The sequence below is a fragment of the Leptonychotes weddellii genome, chromosome 10 (assembly GCF_054177405.1).
Source record: "Leptonychotes weddellii isolate Sample4059 chromosome 10, ASM5417740v2, whole genome shotgun sequence".
Lineage (NCBI taxonomy): Eukaryota > Metazoa > Chordata > Mammalia > Carnivora > Phocidae > Leptonychotes > Leptonychotes weddellii.
In genome coordinates this window covers 20,649,255-20,671,729 of record NC_138378.1, presented here as the reverse complement: position 1 = coordinate 20,671,729, position 22,475 = coordinate 20,649,255, and the positions used below count along the sequence as shown (strand labels likewise).

The following is a 22,475-nucleotide window of genomic DNA, read 5'->3' as shown; positions in this document are numbered from 1 at the left end:
CATATTCTGATAATGTTCATATGAATTCCTAATGCAGAGGACTGGACATTTAATTGGTTAGATATTGACATTGATTGCTTTGAAAAATAATGGAGAATTTGTTTTATTATCTTATTATCTTTAGTGGTTTTGTTTTCACTCTGAGAAAGTGATTTGTTTACATTACAATAAGTAGTATTTCTTCAGGGTGGAGCCACATATTGAGCTTTTAGTTTGTTGAGGTAAGATATAGTTGTGGGGGTTAGGGTCTAACTCTTTATCACTTATTTCCTTTTGATTTTTTTTTTTTTAAAGATTTTATTTATTTTGACAGAGAGAGATACAGCGAGAGAGGGAACACAGCAGTGGGAGTGGGAGAGGGAGAAGCAGGCCTCCCGCGGAGCGGGGAGCCCGATGCGGGGCTCGATCCCAGGACCTGAGCCGAAGGCAGACGCTCAACGACTGAGCCACCCAGGCGCCCCTCCTTTTGATTTTTAACTTGTGATTCCTTGGATTATTTGTTCTTATTTTGGAAGGGATCCTAAAGTAAATGAGGTTCAAGCTTTTTATTATGAAATTTTCAAACATAATGAAAAGTTGAAAGAACAGTATAATAAACACTGTACCTTCCACCTGTATTCACAGATTGTTAACATATTTACCCAATTTGATTTATATACTTTTTATAATGTAATTAATCATAATTAGCAATAATGTTACATGTAGTATCTAAACCATATTCAAATTTTCCTCTTGTTCCAAGAATGTCATTTTTCAAAATCGAGATCAGTCAAGATTGGCACATTACTTTTTTTTTTTTTTAATGGCAGAGAATCTACTTTTATTTTATTTTTCTAAGTTTATTTTTTTAGTAATCTCTACACCCACCATGAGGCTCAAACTCAGCATCCTGAGGTCACAAGCCATATGTTCTTCTGATTGAGAGCCAACCAGGTGTCCCTACATTTTTTTTTTTTTAAGATCTTATTTATTAGAGAGAGAGTGAGAGAGAGAGAGAAAGAGAGAGGAAGCATGAGCAGGGGCAGAGGGAGAGGGAGAAGCAGGCTCCCCACTAAGCAGGGAGCCTGACACAGGGCTCCATCCCAGGACCCTGGGATCATGACTTGAGCTGAAGGCAGACACTTAACCTACTGAGCTGCCCAGGTGCCCCAATTTATTTATTTTTAAGAGTTCTGAACAGTTGTTTTATAGAATATTCCACATGCTGGGTTGGTCACATTGTTTTCTCATGGTGAATTTCCCTTGCTTGTATTCTTTTTATATATTTCGTGTAAGCTGGAAGTTAGGTCTAGACATCAGAATTAACATTTGTTTGCAGAATGTTCCATTGGTTATGGTGTGTGTTTCATATTATATCACATCAGGGACACACAAAGGTAGGGTGTCCACTGTTCCATGTATCACTTAGATAAGGTGGTGATTGTCATCTCTCAACATTTTAAAGGTATATTTTTCTCTGTGGAAGTAGTAAATAATTTGTGGGGATGCTTTGGTACATGTCAGTATCCTATTAACCCACACCATTTACCTAATGATTTCAGCATCCGTTGATAATCCTTGCCTGAATCGTTATCACACAGGAAATGGAAGAACAGTGATTTTTTACCTCTGTCATTTGCTTTATATTAGCGCCATTCTTTTGCAAGAAGAGCTTTTTTTTTTTCCTTTTTTGTTTTTTAAAATTTTATTTATTTATTTGTCAGAGAGAGAGAGACAGAGAGAGAGAGTACAGTCAGGGGGAGTGGCAAACTCCCCACTGAGCAGGGAGCCCGATGCGGGACTTCCATCCCAGGACCCCGGGATCATGACCTGAACTGAAGGCAGATGCTTAACTGACTGAGCCACCCAGGTGTCCCTTTCTTTTTTAATTTTTAAGGATCACCAAAACTCAGATTATTTAGTGTGGTGTTGTAGTCAGATACATTAATTACTCTCTTTGGTGCTAAAATTATCTCAAATTTAGCTAGTGGGAGGCCCTTTAAACCGGGTTTTTTGTTCTTTTGACACACTTCTATTAGTCCTTGAGTATTTTCTTTTTTTCAGGCACTACTTAGAAGGCCCACATTTATTTTGCCCATGTCATCCTCCCTGGAGTCCGTCATTTTCCCAAGGAGCCTAATTCCTTTTAGGTGGAAGTAGTGTTTAGAAGTAAAGCTCTGGGCACTGGGTGTGTTTATTGCTGCTAGAATGTTACTGCTTTTAGGTCTTTTCAGTGGATAGAGCTAAGAAATAAAATTTTTGAGAAGTTGTGAGTTCATTTTGGTATTTCCAATTTAAATTTAATATTTTGTAATTTATATTTTGATTTTTTTTGCCTTTTCTCTTATTTTGAAAATCTTTATTTCTAAGATTCAATTTTTAATCAATCAATTAATTAATTAATTTTAGAGGGGGGTAGGGAGAGAGAATCTTACGCAGGCTCCATGACCCTGAGATCATTACCTGAGCTGAAACCAAGAGGTGGACGCTTAACTGACTGAGCCACCCAGGCACCACTGTGAGTTCCTTTTTAATACTCCTGCAGTATAATTTTCTACATTTTAAGTTATTTTTATATACATACAGTAAAATTCCTCCTTTTTTGGCATACATGCCTATGAGTTTTAACACATATATAGATTCTTATAAGCATCACAACTTACAGGATAAGGGGAACACCTAAAGAATTCGCTTATGCGATACCTTTGCCAGTATATAATTATTTGATTTTATTATTTTTTAAGCTTGTATTTATTTGTTAATTCATTTTATTTATTCTTTGAGAGAAAGAGAGCACACGAGTTCATGCTGCAAGTGAGGGGTGGAGGAGCAGAGGAAGAGGGAGAGAGAGAATCCTAAGCAGGCTCAGGCTCATTGCAGAGCCTGATGTGGGGCTTGATCTCAGGACACTGAGATCATGACCAAGCCGAAGTCAAGAGTTGTATGCCCAACTGACTGAACTACCTAGGTCCCCTAAGATTTTATTTTTATGTAATCTCTGTATCCAGTGTGGGGTTCAAACTCATAACCCTGAGATTGAGGGTCGCATGCTCCACTGACTGAGCTAGCCGGGTGCTCCTGATTATTTTTTTATTTATCTGTCTTTCCTACTAGAATGCAAGCTTAATTGAGGGCTGGTGGGGTAGATTGGGTTCTCTGAGAAGCAATGCAGTTGATTGATTTGGAAACTCCCCCATAGGGGGAAAGGGAGAGTGAGGGGAAGAGGCTGGGAGAGCTATCAGACTGTCTTGGAAGTCTTAACCCCTGGAGGGGGAGAGAAAAGGAAGGTAGGATGTCTTCCATTGAGTACAGTTCTCAGAAAGTTTTGGCAAAGGAGATGGGGATTTCTCAATTCAGCGTTGCTGTCAGAAGAGTCTTGTCTCCCAGGAAGAGTCTTAGTATACCTGCTCACTCAATCCTTGGCTGGGAGCAGCCCTAGGGAAGTGTGGAGATGGTACAGAGGTCGGATGGGTTTAGAGCCTTTGTAGCTGGGATCAGTTACTCTCTACTTGATAAGGATGCGATGGGTGCATTTGCAAGGCAGTCATGGGTGGGCTATTAATTTTGTTTGCTGATATATTTCTAGTGCCTGAAAATATAATAGGTAATCAAAGTATTTGTGGACCAAGTTCCAAATGATTGTAGGAAAACATTTTTCTAGGTTATTCTGATTGCTTGCATCTTAAGCCTGAGAGAGTTTTTTTTTTTAATATTGCAGAATTAGATAGCAATTATGTGCAGGACTAACTGTGCCAGGCTCCCCATGTGCAGCTTCTCCATTAAATCTTCTCTGCAAGCTATGTTGTTTATTGTTTCAATTTTATAAATGAGGGAAGAAACCAAGGCTCACAGAGGTAAAAGTCCTTTGTTCTAAATTACACAGCTAGTGTGTGGTGGAGCTGGGATTGAACCCCTGTTGATCTGACTCCAAAGACTGGCTATGCCTCTCAGGTGATTCCTTTCCCTAGAGATCTTTTTCTGAGTGCTCTTCCATATTTCCTGGATTTGCTGCTAGGTTGCCAAAAAAAAAAAAGGCATGAAAAGGGTTAAAGTATTTTTCAAAACCCATGTGACAGTAGATGTATATGAAGATATAAATGTGACCCAGAGTGGGTGAGTGAGTCTTTCTGGATTAATGCTTTGATATTTTTAATAGGTCTGTATCTTTGATTTATTTTGTCTGTGATGCTTATACGGAAGCCTGGTTTCTCTCTTACCTTGTCTACTATACGTATACTTACGTTAAACAACAATAGCAATGGTAGCTAACATTTATCAGAGATTTGTTGTGTGTCAGGTACGATGCTAATTGCCTTAATTGCTTTACATGAGGTATCTCATTTAATCCCCAAAAGCAAGGCCATTTGGAACTGAATCTCAGAAGTAAAATGACTTGCCCAAGATCACAGTTTTTTTTTTAAATTTTATTTTTAAGTAATCTTTTTTTTTTTAAAGATTTTATTTATTTATTTGACAGAGAGAGAGAGACAGAGAACACAAGCGGGGGGAGCCGCAGAGGGAGGCTCTCCACTGAGCAGGGAGCCCGATGCGGGGCTTGATCCCAGGACCCCAAGATCATGACCTGAGCCGAAGGTAGATGCTTAACGATTGAGCCACCCAGGCGCCCTATTTTTAAGTAATCTTTATTTTATTTATTTATTTATTTTTTAAAGATTTTATTTATTAATTTGACAGAGAGAGACAGTGAGAGAGGGAACACAAGCAGGGGGAGTGGAGGAGGGAGAAGCAGGCTTCCTGCCAAGCAGGGAGCCCGATGCGGGGCTTAATGCGGGGCTTGATGCGGGGCTTGATCCCAGGACCCCAGGATCATGACCTGAGCTGAAGGCAGACGCTTAACGACTGAGCCACCCAGGCGCCCCTTAAGTAATCTTTACACCAATGTGGGGCTTGAACTCCACAACCCTGAGATTAAGAGTTGCATGCTCTTCCAACTGAGCCAGCTGGGCACCCTACTAAGATCACAGATTAATCGCTGATGAATCTGAGACTTAACTTGGTTTTCTTAGAAAACTGTTTTATGTATACCTTACCAGAATTCATTTGTAAATTATCCAAACCAGCTTTTCCTTTCTAAATTCTGGGGTCCCAAAGAAATCACAGGATTAGAATTTTTATTATTTAGAGAAGGGAGTTTGTAAAATACAGATTTAGATTTTCCATGGAGGTTGTTAGTTCGCAAAACAGTTTATCTCACCATACAGGCTATGGATTATTGATAAGAATTCGTCTTTTAATTTTGGACCTACAACTTTGGGGCACAATTTCCAGATATCCATTTCCTACTCTATGGATGGTGTTATCCTACCTGCCCACTTTACCTCTAGGGTTATGCAGATGAACTGACTAGCATGTGAGAGGCTGCAGTCTCCTAGCAATGATGTTTGGTGGCTAGAACAGAAACTGCTAGTTCTGCCACCCTCTGCCTTGTTCCCTTCCTCTGTCAGCAGCGCACCATCTGCCTCCAACAGTAGGCCTAGCCTTCTCTCTTCTTGCCCAGAACACGGTGAAAAACTCCTTCTGTCTGTTGCTTTCCTGACTCTATGGCACATTTCCACTGCTTTGTTTCCATATAAGTTGATCTTGGTCTCCTTCCACTTTCTGTACAAAGGATTTTAAAATTTGAGTTGCATAATGTCCTTAGCTCTCCTCTTAATTTTTTTTTTTTGTTTTTGTTTTGTTAGAATTATTTGTACTGATCAAGTCTGAGTTCCTTCTTCTTACCTCTTCACTTCTTGTACTATCCTTTTTTTTTTCCTTTATTTTATTTTTTTTAAAAAGTAATTTTTCACTGGGGCACCTGGCTGGCTCAGTCAGTGGAATGTGACTTTTGATCTCGGGGTTGTGAGTTAGATCCCCACATTGCAAAAATAAAATCTTACAAAAAATAAAAATAATTTTTCATTTCTGAGCTTTTCACATACATGTATTGAGTGTCTGCTTTGAGTCAGACACTAAGCTACACACTGTGGAATGAAGAAAAGTCATGTAGGCCCCTCAAGAAGTTTAGAGGCCACTTGGGTATTTGGCTCTGGCTTGTAGCATTGCCAGCCAATGATGTTAATCATATATTCTCATGTTTATGTCTTTGCTAATAGCTCATATTTATTGAGGGATTTATTCTTTGCCAGGAACAAGTCTAAAGGCTTTACGTGTTACACCCCGTGTAATTCTCATAACACTGCGAGGTGTGGGTATTTTTATTATTCCCATTTTATACATGAGGAAACAGGCACAGAGCAGTTAACTAAGTTGCCCAAAGTTGCACAACTAGTAAGTAATGAATTTGGGACTTGAATCCAGGTAGTCCGGCTTGTGAGTTTGGCAGGGTATGACTCTAATCCCCATGCTGTGTCTTGTACCTAGGATAGAAAGTGAAGTTTTTGAAATTAATTATATCATAAAGTGATACTTAACTCTGTACGGAGTTCATTTATAACCCCCTGAGGGAGAACAGTTAATTTCGTGTGTGGGAATTTTAGAAGGCTTAACAGAGGTGTCTTATGCCAAGGCATTCATTCAGTGCTAGGTGCTGGAGATAGAGCAGTGATTAAGACAGATGTAGTCCCAGATCTTTAGGAGCTGACATTTGGTGGAGGTAGATGGACCATAAACAAACAGACCCATACCTGTAAGGTTAGGTGGTGATAAATGCTAGAAAGAGAAATAAGTACTAACAAGTGGAAAAGAGTGTGACATGGTATGTGTATGAGGGGTGTTTTTTCATATAGAAGGTATTCAGGGAAGATCTTTCTCTTAAGGAGACATTTGAATAGAGATCCGAAGTGAGTGAGGGAGTGAGCCAGGTGGATATCCAGGGGAAAAGGGTTTCAGGCAGAGGCAGCCAAGGCACAGCATGCTGGGCATGTTCAAGGAGGGTAAAGATTAATGGTGCCAGAGGTAGGAGATGAGTCCACAAATGTCAGCAGGAGCCAGATCTGGCCATACTTGGGGGTTTGGACTTTATTCTGAATGTAATAGGAAGTCATTGAAAGATTTTAAACAGGGAAGTGACATTATCTGATTTCAGTTATTAAAAGTGGCTGTGGTTATTTCGTGTAGAATATGCTGAGGGCAGGCATGGAAAAAAAGAGGGAGAATAGTGAGGAGTCTTTTGTAGTAGTTTGGATTAAAGGTGATAGTTGCTTGAACAAAAAAAGCAGTGGTGGAAATGATGGGAAGTGGTCAGAATCTGAGTATTTTTTGAAGGTATAGCTGACACATTTGCAGATGATTTGTGAGAGACAGAGAAGAGTCAAGGGTGACTCCAAGGGTGTTTGGTCTAAGTACTAGTAGAATTACTATTTGCTGAAATGGGGAAAATCAGCTATTTGGTTTTGGACATGTTAAATATGGCATTCCTTTTAGATAACCAAATGGAGCTTGTTGAGCAGATGGTTGAATAACTAACTGAGTCAAGCATTGAGGTGTGAGCTCTGGGTTAGAGATAGAAATTTGGGAATTGGCAGTGAGTACTTGGGATTTAAAAAAATAGATTTTATTTTTTAGAGCAGCTTTAGGTTTGCAGCAAAATTGAGCAGAAAGTACAGAGAAGGCCCATCCCTTGCCCCCTCACACTCTCATTGCTTCCCCACTATCAGCACCCTGCAGGAGAATAGTACATTTGTTACAATTCATGGACCTAAATTGATCCATCATTATCACCCAAATTCCGTAGTTTACATTAGGGTTCACTTTTGGTGTACAGTTTGTGGGTTTGGACAAATTTATAATGACACATACCCACTGTTATAGTATTATTATACAGAATCGTTTCACTGCCCTAACAATCCTCTGTGCTTTGGGGCACCTGGGTGGCTCAGTCGTTAAGCATCTGCCTTCAGCTCGGGTTGTGATCCCGGGGCCCTGGGATAGAGCCCTGCATCAGGCTACGTGCTCTGCGGGAGGCCTGCTTCTTGCTCTCCCACTCCCCCTGCTTGTGTTCCCTCTCTCACTGCCTCTCTCTGTCAAATAAATAAATAAAAATCATAAAAAAAAAAATGCCTCTTCAAGTGTTCCTGTCCCCTTTTTTTTTAGTATATGTGCTGCCGAAGCGAGCACAAGTGTTCCTGTCCCCTAACCCCCAGCAATCACTGACCTTTTTACTGTCTCCATAGTTTTATCTTTACCATAATGTCATCAGCTGAACATACATTCAGTAGGTAGCCTTTTCAGATTGGCTTTTTTTCCATCTAGTAATATGCAGTTAAGGTTTCTTCATGTCTTTTCATGGCTTGATAGCTCATTTCTTTTTAACATTAAATAATATTACATTGTCAGAATGTATCACAGTTTATTTATCCATAAGTTTTCAGCTCATTTGGGTAAATACTAAAGAATGTGATTGCGGGGTGCCTGGCTGGTAGAGCATGCAACTTTTTTTTTTTTTTTTTTTTAAGTAGACTCCACATTCAGTATGGTGCCCAACATGGGGCTTGAACTCACAACCCCGAGGTCAGGATCTGAGCTGAGATCAGGAGTCAGACACTTCACCAACTGAGCCACCCAGGTGCCCTGAGCATGCAATTCTTGATCTTAGGATCGTTAATTCAAGCCCCCACCCCCCAAGAAAGATAGCATGTGATTGCCAGATTATATGGTATGTTCAGTTCTGTAAGAAACTGCCAAACTCTTTGAAAGTGGCTGTACCATTTTGCATTCCTGCTACCTGTGAATGAGAGTTACTGTTACTCCACATGCTCACCAGTATTTGGTGTCATCAGTGTTTTAGATTTTGGTCATTGTAATAGGTAAATAGTGGTATCTCATTGTTATTTAAATTTGCAATTTCCCTAATGAAATATGTTGAATATCTTTTCATATGCTTGTTTTCCATCTCTATATATTCTTTGGTAAGGTGTCTGTTAAGGTCTTTTGCCCATTTTTTGTTTGTTTCTTTGTCTTATTGTTGAATTTTAAGAGTTCCTTGTATATTTTGGATAACGGTTCTTTATCATATGTGTTTTCATGAGACTGGATGAGCTCATCTAGGGCTGTGCTGTCCAAAAATGTAGCCACTAGCCACATGTGGCTGTTTAAGTAAAATTGAAAATTCAGCTCCTCAGTCATACTAGGCACAATTCCAGTGCTCAGTAGCCACATGTAGCTAGTGGCTACCGTATCGGAGAGCAGAGATAAAGTTTTCAATGAGAAGGTTCTGTTGGATAGTGGTAATCTGGGGAGTCACTACAGATAAAAAGGAGGACTGAGCCCAGGAGCCTTCCTGTAGATGTTAGCAGAGGAAGAGGAACCAGCAAAAGAGACTGGGAAGGAGTGACCATTGAGGCAGGAGGAATTCCAAGAGGAGGATGTCCCGAGGCCTAGTGCAAAAAAGTATTTCAAGAAGCAGGGAGTAATCACTTCAGTTTGTGACACTGCTGGGTCAAGTAAGGTGAAAATTTAATGACTGTTGATTTGGTGACATTGAGGCTATAGATCATCTATAGCCTTGATCTTGACAAGAGTTGTTTTAGTGGAGCAGTGGGGACAAAATCCTGATTGGCATGAGTTCAAGGAACATGGGAGAGAGACTGGTGTGGTGCACAGTGGAGGAATTAGCCATTTACAGGAGCAGATAGTTCATTTATTATAAGGGGAAAAGGGAGACTGGGTATACAGATAGAAATGAAGGTTGACTGGTAGAATTGGTGATGGGAGCATGTGTTTTTTCTTTTTATGTGTGTGTTTTCTGTTTTAAACTTGAGTTATAGGGGCAGCTGGGTGGCTCAGCCAGTTAAGCGTCTGCCTTCGGCTTAGGTCATGATCCCAGGGTTCTGGGATCGAGCTCCGCATCGGGCTCCCTGCTCGGCAAGCCGGCTTCTCCCTCTCCCTCTGCCTGCCAGTCCCCCTGCTGTGCTCTCTCTCTCTCTGTCAAATAAAATCTTTAAAAAAAATAAAAAAATAAAATTGAGTTATAATTTACATACCATACAGTTCTATGAGGCTTGCCAAATTCATAGTCAAGCATGTACCACCACAATCAAAATGTAGAGTGCTTTTATCACCCCATAAAATTTCCTGTATCCCTTTGTAGTCAACTCCTTCTGCCATTTCCAGCCCTTGTTACCCATGATCCTATCCATCTCCATGTAGTTTCACTTTTTCCAGAGAGTCATATAAATGGAATTGTACGGTGTGTAGTCTGTTAAATTTGGCTTCTTACCATATTCACTTATAATGCTTTTGAGATTCATCCACACTTTAGCATGAATGAGTCATTTGTTGCTTTTATTGCTGAGTAGAATGACATTGTATGGATGTACCACAGTTTATCCATTTACCTGTTCAAAAATATGAATTGTTTCCAGTTTTTACTAAATATGAGAGAACGTAAGTTCTCATTTGTCTTGGGTAAATACCAAGGAGTGGGATTGCTAGGTCATAGGTTAAGTATGTGTTTAACTTGTTGAAAAACTGCCAAACTGTTTTCTAGTGTGGCTATTCCAGTTTGCATTTCTACCAGCAATGCATGAGAGTCCCAGTTGCTCTGTGTCTTTGCCAGCACTTGGTGGGATTCTTTTGATTCCCTCCTTTTTATTGTTTTTCTAAATTGAATTGTAATTTATATACCATAAATTCATTCTCTTAAAGCATACAAATCAGTGATTTGTAGCATATTCACAAAGTTGTACAACTATCACTACCATCTAATTTCAGAATATTTTCATCAGGGGCGCTTGGGTGGCTCAGTCATTAAGCGTCTGCCTTCAGCTCAGGTCATGGTCCCAGGGTTCTGGGATCGAGTCCCACATCAGGCTCCCTGCTCAGCGGGAAGCCTGCTTCTCCCTCTCCACTCCCCCTGCTTGTGTTCCCTCTCTCGCTGTGTCTCTGTCTGTCAAATAAATAAATAAAATCTTTAAAAAAAAAAAAGAATATTTTCATCACTCCAAAAAGAAATCCTGCATTAGCAGGCACTTCCTTTTTTCCCCTCAGCCCTCCCCAGCCCTGGGCAACTACTAATATACTTTCTATCTCTATAGATTTGCCTATTCTGGACATTTCATAGAAACCAAATGATACAATATGTGTTTCTTTGTGACTAACATCTTTCACTTAACATATTTCTTTTCTGTTTTTTTTAGATTTTATTTATCTATTTGACAGAGAGAGACACAGCGAGAGCAGGAACACAAGCAGGGGGAGTGGGAGAGGGAGAAGCAGGCTTCCTGCCGAGCAGGGAGCCCGATGTAGGACTTGATCCCAGGACCCTGGGATCATGACCTGAGCCGAAGGCAGACGCTTAACGACTGAGCCACCCAGGCGCCCTATTTCTTTTTTAAAAAATAGGCTCCATGGGCACCTGGGTGGCTCAGTTGGTTAAGCGACTGCCTTCGGCTCAGGTCATGATCCTGGAGTCCCTGGATCGAGTCCCACATCGGGCTCCCTGCTCAGCAGGGAGCCTGCTTCTGCCTCTGACCCTCCCCCCTCTCATGTGCTCTCTCTCTCTCATTCTCTCTGTCTCAAATAAATAAATAAAATCTTTAAAAAAAAAAATAGGCTCCATGCCCAATGTGGGGCTTGAACTCATGGTTTTGAGATCAAGAGTCATATGCTCTACCAACTGAACCAGCCAGGTGCCCCAAAGTTAACTACTTTGGATTACCTTCTCATTTTTTTTTTTTTAAAGTACGCTCCAAGCCCAGTGGTGTGGGGCTTGAAGTCACGACCCCGAGATCAAGAGTTGCATGCTCTACCAACTGAGCTAGCCAGGTGCCCCATTTAACATGGGATTTTCAAGATCATTTGTGTTGTAGCATATATCAGCATTCCTATTGATGGGTGAATAATATTCCATTATAGGGATATACTATATTTTGTTTATCCATTCATCAGTACATGAGTATTTATATTATTTTCACTTTTTGGCTATTACGAGTAATGCTGCTATGAATATTTGTGTATGAGTTTGTGTGTGGACATATGTTTTCATATTTCTTAGGTATCTAACTGAGAATAGAATTACTGGGTCAAATGCTAATTAACTTGTTTAATCTTTTGAAGAACTGCCAAAGTTTTTTCCACAGCGGTTGTACCATTTTATGTTCCTACCAGCATTGGGAATTCTTTTTTGATTGATTTTATTTTTTAAGTGGAATAGGAAAATCCTCAGCTAAGACTAAGGATATAAGGAAGGAAGGCTTGAGTTTGAGGAAAGAAGACAAGGTATGAAATGTCATTTAGAAGATTGAAAAGGGATTGGTTGTGAGAAATGTGGTAGGATTGCTGATGCCATTAAATTCCGCTAAAGTCCCATTGGAGGTTGGTGGTCATGGAGTTTTTTCAGTAAGAATTTTATTTTATTATTTTATTTTTTAATTATTTTTAAATTTTAAGTAGGCTCCACGCCCAGTGTGGGGCTCGAACTCACAACCCTGAGATCAAGAGTCACATGTTCTACTGACTGAGCCAGCCAGGGGCCCCTATTTTATTTTATTTTTTAAGATTTTATTTTTAAGCAGTCTCCACACCCAATATGCAGCTCGAACTCACAACCTTAAGTTCAGGAGTCGCATGCTCCTCCGACTGAACCAGCCAGTAGCCCCAGCTTTTTATTTTAGAACAGTTTGAGATTTACAGAAAAATTCCAAAGATAATACAGTGTTCTTGTATATAACATACCCAATATCCCCTACTATTAACATTGTACATTAAAAATACGGAAATGTAAGGTACATTTCTTACAATTAATGAACCAATATTGGTTTATTATTATTGGCTAACGTTCATACTTTATTCATATTTCCTTAGTTTTCCCCTAATGTCCTTTTTCTGTTTCAAGAACTCATACAGGATACATTACATTTAGTAGTCATGTCTCCTTAGGCTGCTCTTGGCTGTGTCAGTTTCTAGGTTTTCCTTTTTTTTTTTTTTTAAGATTTTATTTATTCATTTGAGACACAGAGATACACAGAGAGAGAGCATGAACAGGGGGAGAGGCAGAGGGGAAGGGAGAAGCAGGCTCCCCGCTGAGCCAGGAGCCTGATGTGGGGCTCGATCCCAGCACCCCGGGATCATGACCTGAGCTGAAGGCAGATGCCCAACCATCTGAGCCACCCAGGCACCCCTAGATTTTCCTTGTTTTTGATGATCTTTTATTTATATCCATGCTGATGGATTCATACTTCTTTTAGACTTTGGGTTATAATCCAATACTGCTTTATTTTGTTGTTCTTGTTACATTGGGAGCTCTTTCAGTTGCCTCTTGTGTCCTTTGGACATACACCCATCATCACCATGTGTGTGTGTGTGTGTGAGAGAGAGAGAGAGAGAGAGAGAGTTTCTTATTTCTGGCACTACAAAATATCTTAGGCTCATCTTGTATATTTCCTGCTCCAGTCCTGCAATTAGCCATTTATCCAAAGAGCCCTGGTACCTTTTGTTGGAAAATGGTATTAAACACAGAGATCTGGGTGCTAGGTGTGCTCATTGCTACTGAGTTGTTGTTGCTTCTCGCCTCTGGATTATTATCATTCTTAGAATGAAAGATTATATATATACATATATATGTATATATATACACATACATATTTTATTACAGTGGTAGAATGTACTTTTTTTTTTTGAACAGTAAAGTTTTACAGAACTCAACAGGCTATAGAACCTCTACAGCCCCCTTAGGTCCTCTTTTCCACCCCATCATCTACTTGTCAGATCTTGTCAATCTTGTCAGATCCACATACAGAATCTATCCTGACTCTCACACTGGCTGCTATCTCCACCCTCCCCCTCTGGCCTAAAGCCTCTATCATGTATCTTCTGGACCCTGGCATTAGCCACCTAACTAGTCTCCTATATCCTAGACTGAGCTTCCTTTCCTCATCAGGCTCTTTTCCACTCAATAGCCAGTGGTAGGCCCTGGATTTTAATTTTAATTTTTTAACTTTTTTCTTCCTTTCTCCCTCCTTTTATTTATTTATTTATTTATTTATTTATTTATTTATTTATTTATTTATTTATTTCCCCTTGACCCTGAATTATTATTTTTTTACGTAGGCTCCATTCCCAGCATGGAGCCCAATACGGGACTTGAACTTGCAAACCTGAGAATGAGACTGGAGTTGAGCTAAGAGTCAGATGCTCAACTAACTGAGCCACACAGGCCCCCCCAACCCTGAATTTTTTTTTTTTAAGATTTTATTTATTTATTTGACAGAGAGAGAGAGACAGCGAGAGAGGGAACACAAGCAGGGGGAGTGGGAGAGGGAGAAGCAGGCCTCCTGCCAAGCAGGGAGCCCAATGCGGGGCTCGATCCCAGGCAGATGCTCAATGACTGAGCCACCCAGGCGCCCCTCCAACCCTGAATTTTTATTTTATTTTATTTATTTATTTTATTTTTAAAAAGATTTTATTTATTTATTTGACAGAGAGAGAGAGCACAAGCAGGGGGAGCAGCAGGCAGAGCGAGAAGCAGGCTTCCCGCTGAGCAGGGAGCCCGATGTGGGACTCGATCCCTGGATTCTGGGATCATTACCTGAGCCGAAGGCAGCCACTTAGCCAGCTGAGCCACCCAGGAGCCCCCAACCCTGAATTTTTAAAAAACTTTCTGATAATAATAAATCATGGTAGTTTATAGTTGTAAGACATTGAGGGGTGCCTGGGTGGCTCAGTCGTTAAGTGTCTGCCTTCGGCTCAGGTCATGATCCCAGGGTCCTGGGATCGAGCCCCACATCAGGCTCCCTGCTCAGCGGGAAGCCTGCTTCTCCCTCTCGCTCTGCCCCTGCTTGTGTTCCCTCTCTCACATTCTCTTTGTCAAATAAATAAAATGAAATCTTAAAAAAAAAAAAAAAGACATTGATTGAATATAGAGAGCAAATATGCTACTCTTTTAAAAATTTTTTTTAAAGATTTTATTTTTTGAGAGAGAGAGAATAGCAACAGGGGGTGGGGCAGGGGGAGAAGCAGTCTCCCAGCTGAGCAGGAAGCCAGGACCCTGGGATCATGACCAGAGTTGAAGGCAGATGCTTAACTGACTGAACCACCCAGGTGCCCCTCTCTTTTTTTAAAATTTTTAAAAAACTTTTTTTGAGGTATAATTTATATTAGAGTGCACAGATCTTAAGTGTGTAGCTTGATGATCTCTTATACATGGATATATGTGTGTAACCACCACCCAGATCAAGATATAGACATGTTCCCACACTCAGTCATACAGCCCGCTCCATCCCCAAGGAAAGGATTATTTGTGGTCATGCATTTCAAGTGAGACCCATCAGCATGTTGAGTGCATTATCTGGCCGTAATCAGCTGCCTGGCTGGAGAATGTGGAGAATCTGATTTACCTAAGGTTGGGGTTTATCCAGGCAGGTATGATGGAGGGAGAGAGGGGCCGGGGAGTCAGAAGGAAGTGAGATAAATGGACGAGATTTCCAGGATGGGAGTGAAGGTGAGAGCAGGCAGAAGGAACAGTGTGAGCAAAAGTATTTAGGGCTCAAGGAATGTGATGTAGTCTCAGAATCCAGAGAGGGAACACATCAGGAGTACTGGAAGGTTGGGCTAAAAAGGGAGATGTTAATCAGGAGAGAGAGAGACATAGGTCCCTTTTAGGAACAGAAAAGTGGTGGTGTTTATTCAGTCACCAAATATTTACTGAGTGTCTCTGTATCAGGCCCTTTGCCTGTACTGATAGAGGGGCATAGGTTGCCTGGATGTACTGACTATTCAGTTGCTGCTGATGAGAAATGTTGTGGATGGAGAGGAGAGATGAATTTAAGACATTTCCGGAGTTAGAAGTGTCAGATGTTGACTAATAGAGGTGGTGAAGGGGTAGGGAAAGAGTTAAGGCATCTAAAACAGCACAGTTTTTCTGCAGCTTAATAGTTAGCCTTTTGTTTTTCACTAAATACAGCTTCCATTTCCATCCTTTCTCCAGCAAAGGCTGGGATGGTTTAGAATGTTACTTTTGTGCATAGAACTCTTGCTTCTGGTGCGTGCACTGAGCCAGGAATAGAGGCGCACTCTTGAGTGTTGAAGTAAATGCATATGTATTTGCAGAAAGGCTATTTTTATATATAGAAAGAATGTGGAAGCAGCCTGAATGCCCAACCCCTGGGGGAAAGTTTAGGTAGATTTTGGGCTAGCCATCAGGTGGACTGTTAGGTGGCCAAGATGAAAGACACCTTTATGGACCTGTGTCACTACAAGGATATTTATATGTGAAGTCAGATTAAGAGCAGAAGGCTCCTCACTGGGTTTAGTCAGAAGATCTGGATACTGATCTTGCTTACCTTCTCCTAATCATTCTTTTGACCCTCCATTTCCACAAATGTAAAATGGGTGCGGTGATAATGACAGCTGCTTAAGTGCTCATGAGATTGTGGTAAAGATCCAGTGAGATCCTTACGTAATGGGAGTTCTAACCCCCACAGTCAGTGGCACACATTGGTTATTAATAGCCCTGTGAGTGAACCCTGCCCAGTTGGAGTGGGATATCAGAGGGAAATTTTTATCCTTCTTGGTCCTCCTTTTTTTTCCCCTCTGTAATGTTTCTTTAGTTCGTGTTTCTGCTGTGTGTGGGGGGGACCAAACAGATTCCTGCCAAGCACTGTCTAGCTGCTCTAATTTAAGCATGTGCACAGTGTGTGGGGTTGGGCAGCTTAATTTTACTCATAAGCAGCCAAGACTGAGCAGCAAGCCTTCTGGGATTTGAAGTCATTTACTGTGGACAAGCCAATATTGTCTCCCTGTGTTAGATCTAGACTGTTCTCTGCCTTTCTGGACATGTACATGGCATTATTCTCTCTCATTTGGTGTGAGCTTCACTCTGCTACAGTCCTCTCTTTTCCTTGGTGCAGCCCTTGGGTAGATTGGCTTATCTGGTAGCTTAGAGCAGTGTTTCTCAAACTCAAAAATGTGAGGACTGGCACCTCCAACCTGTATACTATCTATGGATCCCACTTTTAATAGCATTGGAGCAAAATGATACTATGTTAGCTCTGATAAAGATGGTCCAGATTATGGAAAAGCACATAAAACATTTTTCATGGAGACCTTGTGGACTGCTAGCTCTGTGTTCACCAGCACCCAGTGGTCCATGGACTGCTGTTGGGAAACAGTCATTTAGGGCCCAGCTGCCCATCCGCACAACAGGTATGGGATCCATAAGGTTCCTGTGCAGCTTTCTGCATGGAATTACTGTTTCCTTTCCCACCTTCAGTTTTCTGCACTACTTTGTCCTCTTTTGTGCTTCCCTTCCTCTGTACCTATGCTGATTAACTCATATTGCACCCTCTCAGAAACACTCTCCAGCCTCACTGTCTCCTTGATCACCTGGAAAATGCCTCTTCACCTTTCAGAATTAAAAGCAAGTGTCTCCTCTTCATTAGCATTATCTTCATTCCCTGTTGGCCCTAGAACACTCTTTTGCTCCTCTTTACCCTACTCTACCTTAGATAGTCTTCTGTTGTTGCACCTGTGATAATTTATTATCATTACGTGGGTGTGTAGACACATGTTTATTCCCCTGAGGATTCTGCAGTGAATACAAGACAGATACTGCTATAGGTTTTTGTAGTCTCTTAGGGAAGCCAACCATAAACATAAACAAATAAATGGAGAAACAAAGGAAATAATTATAGACTGGGGTAAGTGCTATGAAGGAAGCAAGTGGGAAGCTGACATAGACTGGAAGGAGAGGGGGGCTGCTTGAGATATTGTAGTCAGGGATTCTGAGGCTGCAGAAGGGTAAGACTGTTGCCTGGGAAGAGTGGGCAGGGAGAGATGTTTCAAGTAAAAGGAGCAGACTGGATATGGGAAGGTATGTGGTATGTCTGAGGAAATGAAAGGCCTAGTATGTCTTAGAACATAGAATCTGTCTTCCTTGGGGCGCCTGGGTGGCTCAGTCGTTAAGCGTCTGCCTTCAGCTCAGGTCATGATCTCAGGATCCTGGGATGGAGCCCCACATCGGGCTCCCTGCTCTGCGGGAAGCCTGCTTCTCCCTCTCCCACTCCCCCTGCTTGTGTTCCCTCTCTCGCTGTGTCTCTCTCTGTCAAATAAATAAAATATTAAAAAAAAAAAAAAAGAATGTCTTCCTCTGCCAGCTGCTGTGGTCACATGTCTTCATAGATTTGGCCCTGTATTTCCAAACCCAGGCACACTTCCTGTCCCAGAGCAGGTCTCAAAATGTCTGTTGAGGGCGCCTGGGTGGCTCAGTCGGTTAAGCGTCAGCCTTCGGCTCAGGTCACGATCCCGCGGTCCTGGGATTGAGTCCCATGTCTGGCTCCCTGCTCAGCGGGGAGCCTGCTTCTTCCTCTGCCTGCCACTCCCCCTGCTTATGTTCCCTCTCTTTCTCTCTCTCACTCTCAAATAAATAAAATCTTAAAAAAAAGAAAAAAAAACCCTGTGGAATTGATGAATTTCTTTCTTTTTCTTTTTTTGTCCACTCTCCTGGTCTCTTTATGTTTGATTGGCTACACTGGCCTTCTGTGGCTTCTTGGTTGGCTTAGTGGACAGTTATACCCCTTGCTTAAAATAAGGTCACCATAGTAACCTAATTTACTATGAAGTTTAGGTTATCTGTCCTTCCCAAGTTGAATTTTGGAAAAATATGAGTTTTAAATACTTTTTGGCCTTTGGAAGAAAGCTCTTTTGTAACTAATTTTGTCTTGGTGCTGTGGTCAGTTCCTTTCAATTTAGCAGTTCTTTTTTTGTTTAAAAATTTATTTATTTATTGGAGAGAGAGAGAGTATGTGCACATGAGCGGGGAGGGGGGGAAGGGCAGAGGGAGAGGGAGAGAATTTCAAGCAGACTCCCTGCTGAGTGCAGAGTCCGACATGGGGCTTAATGTCATGACCTTAGCCAAAACCAAGAGATGGACACTCAACTGATTGAGCCACTCAGGCACCCCCAATTTGACAATTCTTGTATGGGGATCTTTTTGTCTTTTTGACTTCTGCAACATGGATATCATTGGTTTATTTTGATGATTCACCTTGATTTGTGTGTGTATTCCTATTGCTGTTTTGTGACTCTAGGTATTCATAATCAAATCTTTAAAAAAAAAATTGTTTTGGGCGCCTGGGTGGCTCAGTCGTTAAGCGTCTGCCTTCGGCTCAGGTCATGATCCCAGGGTCCTGGGATCGAGTCCCACATCGGGCTCCCTGCTCGGCAGGAAGCCTGCTTCTCCCTCTCCCACTCCCCCTGCTTGTGTTCCTGCTCTCGCTATCTCTCTGTCAAATAAATAAATAAAAATCTTTAAAAAAAAATTGTTTTTAAAGAGTTTATTTGTCAGAGAGAGAGAGAGCACACAAGCAGGGGGAGTGGCAGGCAGAGGGAGAGGGAGAAGCAGGCTCCCAGCTGAGCAAGAACCCTGGGATCATGACCTGAGCCGAAGGCAGACGCTTAACTGACTGAGCCACCCTAGCGTCCTATCAAATCTTTTTAAAAAGGACATTTGGGGGCGCCTTGGTGGCTCAGTTGGTTGAGCATCCGACTCTTGATTTCAGCTTGGGTCATGGTCTCAGGGTCATGGGATTGAGCCCTGTGTCAGGCTCTGTGCTCAGTGTGGAGTCTGCTTGGGATTCTCTCTCGCCCTGTCCCCCCAGTTGTGTGCACGCTTGTGCGTGCTCTCTTTCTCTCTCTCAAATAAATAAATAAAATCTCAAAACAAACAAACAAACAAAAAGTAGGCACCGGCTGGCTCAGTTGGTGGAGCATGCGACTCTGATCTCAGGGTTGTGAGTTTGAGCCTTGCATTGGTTGTGGAGATTGCTTAAAAATAAAATCTTAAAAAAAATACATTTGATGAACATTTATTGAATGTCTATGCATTCAATATGCAGAACAGTCTGAAGGAAATTCAGACATTTGGCAAACACCTCTCTTCATCTTTCAAGGTTCAGCCCAAGTGCTAAGTCTTCTTCTTTAAAGCTGTTTTCCTAACCCTCCAGTACCTGATGAAAAAGTTTGAAGTGGACTTCCACTCATTTGCTGCCTCTGAGGAAGGTGAGCAAAACTAGTTTTGGGTAAATTAAGGAAGAGACTAGGAGTTGAGTGGTAAAAAAAAAAACCAACTTTAAAATAGAAGGGTGCAGGGGCCCCTGGGTAGCTCAGTCATTTGAATGGCTGACTCTTGATTTTGGCTCAGGTCATGATCTCAGAGTCCTGGGATTGAGCTCCTTGTCAGCCTCCACACTCAGTGCAGAGTCTACTTTTCCTTCCCTTCTCCCTCTGCTTCCCCGCCCCCCCGCGCTTGCCCACGCTGGCTTGCTTTCTCTCAAATAAATAAATAAAATCTTAAAAAGAGAGAGAGAGAGAGAAGGGTCCAGGGCATCTGGCTGGTGGGATATGTGACTCTTGATTTCAGGATCAGGGGTTCGAGGCCCACTTTGGGAGTAAAGATTATGTAAAAATAAAAAATCTTTACAAAAAAAAAAACAAAAAACAAAAAATCTTTACAACAGATTAAAAAAAAATGTGTCCACTCACGTGCTTTAGAAAGGGGGTAGGGGAGAGCATGCAGAAACTTAGTCTCTAGCCCAGGCATGCCATAGGAAATATTGTCTCTTTTCTGTCTGGTTCTGGTCACAGGGTATAGGTAGGCCAGATAATTTTAGGCCTGATACTCCTTAACTCTTTTCCTTCCAGAGATCAAGAATGTTCTTGGTCTTTTTGTAGAGACGGATGGCGAATTCCAAGGAACCCACCATATTTCTCTTTGGGCCCTTGCTACTCTAGAAGCCCTGATGTTTGGTCATCTATTTTGTAACTCCAGGACCTAGCCATTTGTCTCACAATATAAATTTATGGAGCACCTGGGTGGCTCAGTCAGATAAGCATCTGACTCTTGGTTCCGGCTCAGGTTGTAATCTCAGGGTCGTGTGATCAAGCCTTGCATTGGCTCCACACCCAGCGGGGGTCTGTTTCAGTTTCTTTCTCCCTCTTCCCTTGCCCCTCCCCAATGCAATCTCTCTCTCAAATAAGTAAATAAATCTTAAAAAAAAAAAAAAAGAATATAAATTTAGGAATGTTTGTTGAATAATGGAATCAATAGCGAGTAGTTTCTGCCCTATAAAGTGCTTAGCATGTAGTGTTTGTATTTGCCACTTAAAAATCCTGTTTGTGGGACGCCTTGGTGGCTCAGTCGGTTAAGCACCTGCCTTAGACTCAGGATGTGATCCCAGGGTCATGGAATCGGGCTCCTTGCTCAGTGGGGAGCCTGCTTTTCCCTCTGCCTCCTCCCCGCCGGCCCCACCTCTGACAAAATCTATAAAAAAAAATCCTGTTTGTGAGTTGAGTTTGAAATGTTTTTATTGAGTCTTGAGCTCTTTTCTTCAAAGGAAAACTATCGAACATTTAAACTATATCTGATGGTCATTTCAAACTCTCTTATTTAGGCAAAATTAATTCAAGAAGAGGTAGAAAACATGACCAGATTAGTAACCATAGAAGTGATGGAAAAGGTCAATAAAGAATTATCTTGAAAAGATCTCAGAGTAGGCGGTTGAATAGAAATGAAGTCAAGCTTTTTAGTACTTTCTCTGAGGTTAACATAGCCTAATACTAAAACTGGGCAGGAAAGACATATGAGGAACCTTGGACAAATCCTACTGGCAAAAGAGACACAAAACTTGTCAGTAAACACCAAATAGACACTTACTAAATGAATGACACACACAACCAAATATGATGTATTTTAGCAGGATAATGTTAACTTAAACTTAGGAAATCTGTTATTTCATTATATTCATAGAGTAAAAGAGAAAAGCTGTATAATCATCTTTTTTTTTTTTTAAGATTTTATTTATTCATTTGAGACACAGAGATAGAGAGAGAGCATGAGCAGGGGGAGAGGCAGAGGCAGAGGGAGAAGCAGGCTCCCCGCTGAGCCAGGAGCCTGATGTGGGACTCGATCCCAGGACCCTGGGATCATGACCTGAGCTGAAGGCAGACGCTTAACCATCTGAGCCACCCAGGCGCCCCAAGCTGTATAATCATCTTGACAAAATCTGAAAAATCTCAATTTATTCTCCATGAATCCTTGGTAAGTAGGTGTGGAGGAAAACTTCACATTAAAGGCATTAATTAGAAAATTTGACAGACTTAAGACTTAATGATGAAACATTGGAGACATTTTCATTAAAGAGAAGGATGCCAACTATTTGCTAATTTTCAGCATCATCTTAGAAGCACTAATGAGTATGGTAAAACGAAAAATAAATGGTAGGTATCAGTATTGAAAGTGAGATAGTATAGTCATAATTTGAATATGATATGATAGTCCACCTGGGAAATGCAAGGGAATTAATTGATAAATCATTGGCTAGAGTTTGAATAGGTTCAAAAATCAAAACAATGTAACAAGGTATACAGTGAGAATGATTGCTTCCACTACTTTGTCCTATACCTGTTCTGTCCTCTATAGGTAACCAGTTTTTTTAGTTTCTGTCCATCCTACTAGTGTTTATTTCAATACAAACAAAACAAATACATTTTCTGATTTTCCTCTTTTGTAACAAGGAAGGTATCATAAGATATGAACTATT

At 41.2% G+C, this 22,475-nt stretch overlaps 1 protein-coding gene across 5 annotated transcripts in view; it reads left to right on the top strand.

Moving 5' to 3' along the window:
• Window positions 1–22,475, top strand: part of PHF20 (PHD finger protein 20) — a 145,946-nt gene that overhangs the window by 33,340 nt on the left and 90,131 nt on the right. Inside the window, exon 2 of one of the 5 annotated variants that reach the window (XM_081832836.1) lies at window positions 21,727–21,973. The exons of 3 other annotated variants lie outside the window; for them this stretch is intronic. In XM_081832836.1, the coding sequence (XP_081688962.1) occupies window positions 21,963–21,973 (11 nt within the window). In that variant the 5' untranslated portion in view covers window positions 21,727–21,962. Of the gene's footprint in view, window positions 1–4,456; window positions 4,573–21,726; window positions 21,974–22,475 lie in introns of all 5 variants that reach the window. One more of the 5 variants, XM_081832835.1, reaches the window with a different exon arrangement.